Source organism: Mastomys coucha, chromosome X (assembly GCF_008632895.1).
Source record: "Mastomys coucha isolate ucsf_1 chromosome X, UCSF_Mcou_1, whole genome shotgun sequence".
In the NCBI taxonomy this organism is placed as follows: domain Eukaryota; kingdom Metazoa; phylum Chordata; class Mammalia; order Rodentia; family Muridae; genus Mastomys; species Mastomys coucha.
Window position 1 is genome coordinate 67324526 of NC_045030.1, and position 7997 is coordinate 67332522.

Here is a 7997-nt window from a genome sequence, read left to right on the forward strand (position 1 = left end):
AGAGAGAGAGAGAGAGAGAGAGAGAGAGAGAGGCAGCTGGCCAAGAAGACAACGACGTTCTGAATATTGATTTGCTAATCATAGCTCCTAAACATCTTCAAATATCAACTCATTGTCAAATGCTTCAATCATTTGACCAATTTTGATTTAGAAGTTAACATCACACCCAAACACAGGGGCATATTTGTTGTAGTTGTAGATCACGAATTCATCTGAGACCAGTGCAAGCATTTAGCAGGGTGGCTTTGATAGCCAAAATTACCATGGTGTTTACAGTTCTACTAGAGTATCTGATAGTCAGAATGATGAAAGAACAGGATACTGATGCATACAAGATACTATTAACCTTAGTCATTAATTTGTTAAATATTGCAATTAAAACTATTTGAATTAAGCTCATAGAATCCTGTAAAGCAAGACAATTGATGGCAAATAACAACTGCCCCAGACACAATACTATAAAACTAAGGAGCCTTATTTTAAAATGCACAGTTGGTAACAAATCTGAAGATAATATGCTAAATTCACAAGAATAGCACAGAACTGCTTTTTTTTTTTTTGGTCTTTTTTTTTGTATTTTTTTCTGCTTTTAAATTATACCTGATCACAGAGTCCAAAATATTTCTGTACACATTAGCTTCAGTTTCATTTTCATATATCTTTTTCTTATCTAAATTTATACTTACTGATAAATTTGCTGTGATCAGGAGAGTAAGTCAAGCATATTAAATACATATTAAGGAGTACATGTTTTCCTATTTAGTATACAAAGTACTTCATAAATATGAATTATGTTACAAAAATAGCTTTGGGTGCGCTCACACGGTAAGCACTTGCTAATTTTGGACAACCTTTAAGGATTGTGGGTATTTGACATAACTGAGAACAAACTCTAGTTTAATTTGAGCCATGTTTAATTCTGATAAACATCATGTTTTTCTCTAGATCACCACAAATGCTATGTAACTCACATTGATTTTTTTCTCCTTTAGGTTTTTATGTATAGACAAGTAATACTTAAAGTGTTCAAATTTATTTTATAATTATGTAATGCATGGTATATTTTAAACAAGTATTTGCACAATTTAACATTATAAATCCAGCGATTTCAAGATGCAGGCCATAAATTTTACTGATTTACAAATACTATCAAATGTTCTCTCTTTGCATGCTTATTTGTTTTTTTTACACTTTTCAGGTAATCTTTACACAGAGTTGTTACAATTCCACAAATCAAAAGGGTTATTCCAGTTTCACCAACTTAATCTACGTGCAAGATGAAGGACCCAGCTGAGGTACAAACACTCGTACCAGTTTTCTTGAGTTTGCTTTACAAAGCACAAAGAGACGAAGGTTTTGCATCAGGATACAAAACTGATTTGCCTCTTGAGGTTAAATTCAGTGTATTATGTTTATAAAGCATCCCTTTGGCAATAGAGTTTGCAGTATCCCCACAGTATTCCACAGTATAGGTTTTATGTAGTAAAATCTATTAAGGGAATTCTCTTCTACTTGACACATCTTTACAGCTACAGTTAATGAGATACCCTTGGAAACACCTGCCTCTATGCCTAATGATAACATAGTATTTAGAAGTTAGAAGTCAACAAAAGGCACTTTCATCATTAAATATTGTCCTCTGTATGAAGTCAGATTACATGACCTATATCTTGTTCAAAGCTGTTTGCTCCTCAAGGACCTGTAGGTAGTCGGGGGAACTCTGAAGTTTTGCCTTCAGTTCAAAATACTCACTCTTCCTTTGTTCCACGACAATTTTACTGTGGTTACCACCTATCAGTGACTTCTTGTTTTTTTTATCTTGTTGTTTTTCAGGATAGCGAATCTCAAAGCCACTGACACCAATGCTGTTATACTCCTTTTTGCTTTCAAGAAAATTCTGAATAAACACATTGGAATCTCTGCTAGGGAATAGTTCATCCAGCTCATCAATTGTGCTCAGTCTTTTTCTGGTATCCACATGCAATAAATCTTTGTCTTTGTCAGCAGCATTTCTCATCACGACTTTCTGTCCCGGAGGATCTGAAAACATGAACCCAGTTTCGGACTCTTTCAGACCACAGGTGTGATTCTTGCTCATCTGTTCAATGGTTTGTGGAATGAATGCTTCTGCGCTCAGTCCGTCTTTTCTATTGGTTTTGTGGTCATGTTTCCTTAGTTGCAGCTGCATGGAGCCACACTCAGGATTCCCCAGACCTTCGTGCTTCACTGTGGGTTTCTTGTTGCGTCTCAGCACAAAAACAAGAAGGCAAAATGCAACAAAGACAGTTAAAATGAGGACCACCAGAATACTTAAGATTAAAATAGACAGAGGCACTGGGCCTCCAGGAGGACTTCGAATAGGACCCAACGGAGTGGTGAACGTAATTGCAGGTGCAGGGCTTGTGAATGGTGCTGATGGCTTGTTTAAGAGTTTAGGACATAAGATTTCATTTTTGAGGGACTTCAATTCGATGTTGGCAAACTGAACAGGAGTCTCACATTTCAGTTCTTTCACAACAATCCCATCATTTAACTTTTCCAGCCATAACTTTAATGCTACCAAGTCACAAGTGCAGTCCCAAGGGTTGCCCTCCAAGTCAATTTGTGTAAGAGACTGCAACTGATCAAGAACTCCACTGACGGGTAGGTACATGAATTTGTTGTTTCTCAGGTTCAGTCTAGCGAGTGGTGCTCCAGAAAAGATATAAACTGGCAGGCTCTTTAACAGATTATTGTTCAAGTACAGTAGCTGCAAATTTGGCATGGAGTCAAAGGTGCCTGCTAAAATTTCCTTAATCAAGTTGTACTCCAAATACAGATACTGCAAGTTATGAAGGCCTGAGAATATTTCAGGGTCTAGCCTTTCAATCTGATTGCCATTGAGATAAAGCCTGCGCAGATTAGTAAGGTTGTGGAATACTTCTCCTTTGATCACCGTAATCTGATTGCTGCCTAAGTGGAGCAAATCCAGTCCTTCAAACTCAGTGAAGTCTGAAATGTCCACATCTTTGATGTTATTACCATTGACATGCAGCTTCTTGGCATTTAAAGGTTTTGGTGTCAATTCAGACATGGACTGTATATTTTTCTCTTGGCAATTCACACTCAATCCCAAATCAGAAGGATGTGTTTTGCAAAAGCAAGGTGCTGGGCAAGGTGTAAGAGGAGGCACTCTTGTTTGGTACGACACAATCTGACTGAGATTTCTGTTAGAGAGTGCTTTACCTGCCACAATTCCAGAGATTTTAGAAGGATTTGTTGTTTTGGGTGGTTTGGTCACTAATCTGTGCAAGATTGTCTGAGTAGTGTGACCATTGGGAGTGGTAAAGCCATTCTCCTGAGATGGAGGCAGAATGCGTACGTCAAAGTCACTCCCTGTGCCCATGGGGCATAGTTCTTGCTTGTTGGTTTCCTTTAAAAGCCTTCCATATAAGTCACTGGGAGTTTCACAAATAGCTTCGCCTATGTAAATGTTATATGGCATATTCTCCAACCAAGCCTTTAGAGGCAATAAATCACAGCTACAGTTCCAAGGATTATCTTCCAGCTGCAACTCAACCACCCGGCCAATGTGTTCTAGAACTCCAATATAGGGAAGTTTCTGGATTCTGTTTCCTCGTATATCCAGGTGGGTTAAAGATGCGAATCGAAAAATATTATCAGGAAGGAATGAAATCAGATTGTCATTAAGAATGAGAACTTTCAGTTTGTGGAGCTTATTGAAGGCTCCTCGTTCAATATACTTGATTAAATTGTAGTCTGCCTGGAGATACTCCAAGTTCTCTATGCCAAGGAAAGTGTCAGCTCGGAGAATCTTTAATTCATTGTTGTTCAAGTGCAACTGCTTTAATGCACTGAGCCCAAGAAAGGCTCCTCCCTCAATGTTCTGCAGCTTATTATTTCCCAGATGCAGAGATACTGCATGAGAAAAATTCACAAATGTATTCGGATAGAGAATATTTAAAAAATTGTTTTGGAAATTGAGATGATAAAAATTAGACCAAGGTGGTTTCAGCTGGTTTGGCCTGTAGACTGAAACCTTCTCACAGTTCACATAGAGCACATTCTCTACTGACACGCAGGAACACACATTGCAAATTTCCACTGATATGTCAGAATCTGCATTTGTTGAAGAAATCAGGGCTGACACAATCAGAAAGAGCCAAAGAAACATCTTCTTGCAATCAGCAAACAACTCTATGCTTCTGAATAAAGACAAATAATCTAAAAAATAAAAAAGAAAACAATTTTTCAATGGTCATTCCTTGAAAAAAATATTTGTGCTTAAATCATCCCATTGTTAACACATGGCTATAATCTGTAGCATTAAGTCTCAAGCTTGCTATTTGAAACTTACATGAACATTCCTATAGCATCATTTGTTTCATGTCCTTTACCTCACAAAGATCTCTCAGTTGGTGGAAATCTATACTCCAAGCTTCTGCTAGATACAGAGGCTGGGGAGAGACCATAACTGAACTCAGATTTTAGAAGAGAATGGCAGTGGGAGGACTGGGCTCCTTTTAAAAAGACAGTTCAAGACGCTCCATGAGAAGGTGCCCTGGAAAGAAATTTGCCATCACCTTGGCACTTAAGTAAGCACATTGGCATGAATCAGTTCATTTCTGTAATCTGCCACCTTCAAAAGCACAGGTGACCCTATAGAGCTCTAGAAAACCAACTGTCAGATTAATGAACAGCACCTACTTTGCTGTCAGTCATTTCCCAAATAGGGTTAAAAAGCCTTTTGTCTTTGAGTCCCTGACAGCCAAAAAGGGACCTGCTTATTTCCTACACCACTCAGCTGATTTCCCGGCAGGATTTCCACCCACCAGAACTGGTTCTTTTGCCTGCCTGGCCCTCTCCCGCACTTCATTTGTCAGTTTGAACACAGTCCCAACTGATCCCTTAGTCAGTTAAATGTGTATCACCTTCACTAAGACCACAGCCTGTCACTGCTGAAGAAGAGGAGTCCACATGTCACGGTCTTTGAGCAGCTTTATCTGCAGAAGCAGATTATATATATGTGTATACACACACACACACACATACATATATATATATACATATATGTATATTCAATTGTACATACTTCAGTTCTACATAAAGCTCTCAGTTCCCAACATCTTTCCAAAATGATCACTCCATGCCTCTGCCTGAAAGCAAATGAAAAATTACTTCTTGGAAGAGTCCAATGGTTCAAAAATTAACCCATTGAAGTCAACCCCTGAGTTGCATGCATGTGTGTACCTGCACACACACACACACACACACACACACACACACAGAGAGAGAGAGAGAGAGAGAGAAAGAAAGAGAGAGAGAGAGAGAGTTTCTGCCTGATGGAAAGAAATTTAATGGATCACATTTTACTGACGCAATTTTAAGCTCTTTCCAGTAGTGAATGGGGAGAAGCTAGCTACAGTTTTTATATGGTCACCACCAAATCTTAATCAAATAGATAAAATACCCAAGGACACAATGAGAAAATTGTGCAAATAAAAAATATTTCACACAGAAATTATTTTATTTTCTCACAAGGAATTAGCTAGTGGTAAAAACCAAATATGTCTTAAAGTAGACAACCCATTAGCAAAAACCCAGGAAGATTTGCATTTTAAATACTTTGGTTAAGAATATAGCCAACACCGCTGAGATGCTTTTTGGCTGCCATATAGGCAGGCATTTCCCCTATTCACTGTCATAGCATGACTGTCTTTGCAAAAAGAAGTCATAGTTCCTAAGCATGACATCACCCAAACCAACTCTAATTGTAAAACCAAGATTTTCCCCTGGTCTTTTTTGCCTTGTGTTGATGTAGCTTTCAACAGCTATTTTGGTTCAGTTGAGTCATTTCTTGTTCCTAACCACCCCCACCCAAAAACAAAGAAACCAAAATGCAACCAAACTAAAAACAAACAAAACACAGACAGCAAAACAAACCAAAACAAAATAAAATTCGAAAAAGCGGACTTCAGTGCAAAAACAATAAGCAGAAGAATAACAGATGTGAACATCCATGAAGAGCTGCCCTTATATTAGTAATTTCTACTTTAAGTAGCAAAGGGGAGGGGGAAGGCGCAAGGATGAGCTAGGAAGTTCCCAAATGCAGCTGGGTGAAACAGAGGAAGTCAAAAGCAGCTGGAGCAAGCAAGCAAGGCAGAATTAGAGTCTGTCCACCAAGGAGAGGCAGAGGCACGGAGAGGGCAACAGATATGGAGAGCTGGAGAACTGTCAAAAACGAGGGTAGGAAAACGAAGCCAGCAAGAGTAACTGCAAGCAAAGGAAATACCTCTAATATACTCTAAAAATCGTGACAAGCAGCAAATATACCAACCGAGAAACAAAACCTTATACAAAGTATGGATTAGGTATCCAAAACTACCTCTCAGGCTTCCAAAAGGGGCGAATTTCCCCATTCGTGCTTCCATCTCTTGATGGTGCCAAGCAAGACATTCTGCTCCCAAGGCTACCCAGGACTGCACAAACCTTGCCCTACCATAAATCCAGCATCCAACCAGAGTGCCGCTCCTAGCGCTCCATGTCCAAGCAGAGAGAGCGAGCCTGCAGAGTGCAAACCACTGCCAAGGGGGTCCGCAGGTCGACGTGGCTCCACAGCAGCGGACAAGGAAAACCTTAACTGTCCCCTTCCCAAGGGTCGAGGTGGGGGTGGGGGTGTAGGAGAACAGTGGAAGATCGGCCACTGCTGTCCCTGGAGCGCTACCTCGACCTGGAAGCGACGTGGTTGGAGGGGCCGCTGGCAGAGTACCGCAACGTTTTGCCGCATCCCAGTGCCCAGAGCCGGCGCGCAGCCCCCTCTTGGGTACCCGGCCCGATCAGCAGCCTCGCAGGCTTGGGAGCGGGGGCGGGGTACTGTGCACGATGTCGCGGGGGCCTTCAGTCCCTCTGCGCACACATTTCTCCGCGCGCTCCCGTCCCACAAGGGGTAGAGGAGTTTTCTTTGGCCTCTCTAGACCCAAACGTGCAGTGGGTGAGCAAGGAGAGATGACTAGTTCAGGCCGCGAGGGATAGCTACTAGGGCATCAAAGACCCATTTGCTACAGTCAGAGTGACTCCATAGTTCGGTTGCCTTGAGCTGTGGCCCCGGGCTTTGCCCCTCACCCCCACCTGCCCACGCCAGCTATAAGATCCTATTCACTCAGTCATAAATCGCTTCAACATTTAGGAATCTTGTAAAGTGTCACTGCTAGCATTCCCCCAGCTTCGCTGGGCTTTCGGAGTTACCCACCGGCTCTTCCTCCCATATTGCCCGTGTTGCTGAGTACCAGCAGTCTCTGAGCGGTGTGCGGGCCACCGCCTGAAACCCCACATTCAAGTCCACGAGCAGTGCCCGAGAGTAGGGCTCAGAGCACAAAGCCCAGCCCAGCGCAGCAGCCCTGACAGCTCACTGTGCCACAGACCAGGACACTTTGCCTGCTGCCCAGGCTACCCCTGGGTCAGGAATGTTAAGGACACCCGGATTCTTTCGGTCCTGGAGGACAAGAGATCGCGCCATGGGCAGGCAAGTGAGAGGCGTGTGTCTGTGTGTGTGTTCCGGGTTGGGGGCTAACCAATACGTCCACTACTCAACGGGCCCCAAACCAACAGGACTCCAACAACTAAAAATAATAAGCTACCTGCTTCCCTCCGCGCGCGCGCACATGCACTGTGCCAAGCCCAGCTGGGAAGAAGCAGAGCGCCTTTCCTTGCAGCTCGCTCAGCCTGGGCTTGAAATTCACCCACCTCTTGAGCCCCAAGTCTTGTGGAGGACCCACTGCGTTCCTACTCGCTCCTCAGTTTCCGCGATGCTCTCTACTTGATATGGGATCCAGCTTCTTGGCTCCCGCTCGCTGGTCAAACCCTCAGAAAAGCCTTTAGCAGGCAAGCAAGCGGGCAGCGGCGCGCGCGCGCACCCGGCCAGACACCGCGCGCGCACCCAGAACCTCGCACACGGGCTGCACCTTTACATACACGCGCCGAATCCCCGCCCCCGCCCC

At 42.8% G+C, this 7997-nt stretch overlaps 1 protein-coding gene across 3 annotated transcripts; it reads right to left on the reverse strand.

Moving 5' to 3' along the window:
• Nucleotides 1-675: 675 nt before the first annotated feature.
• Nucleotides 676-7934, reverse strand: Slitrk4 (SLIT and NTRK like family member 4). Of its 3 annotated transcripts, none has more exons than XM_031363247.1 (2): nt 7744-7934; nt 676-4224 (listed from the first exon to the last, which is right to left on the reverse strand). In XM_031363247.1, exon 2 carries the CDS (start codon nt 4172-4174, stop codon nt 1664-1666), a length of 2511 nt encoding a protein of 836 aa, XP_031219107.1. In that variant the 5' UTR covers nt 4175-4224; nt 7744-7934; the 3' UTR covers nt 676-1663. The 3 variants fall into 3 exon arrangements, with proteins under 3 accessions (XP_031219107.1, XP_031219117.1, XP_031219098.1); XM_031363257.1 differs by lacking the exon at nt 7744-7934 and adding an exon at nt 6500-6569; XM_031363238.1 differs by lacking the exon at nt 7744-7934 and adding an exon at nt 6386-6484.
• Between the last annotated feature and the right edge of the window lie 63 nt (nt 7935-7997).

Bases quoted from the DNA above. Each gene is read 5' to 3' on its own strand.
- Slitrk4 (XM_031363238.1), bottom strand. From the start codon at position 6,431: ATGGAAGCACGAATGGGGAAATTCGCCCCTTTTGGAAGCCTGAGAG. The intron at 4,225-6,385 runs GTAGTTTTGGAT...TTTATTTTTTAG, and splicing joins CCCTTTTGGAAGCCTGAGAG to ATTATTTGTCTTTATTCAGA.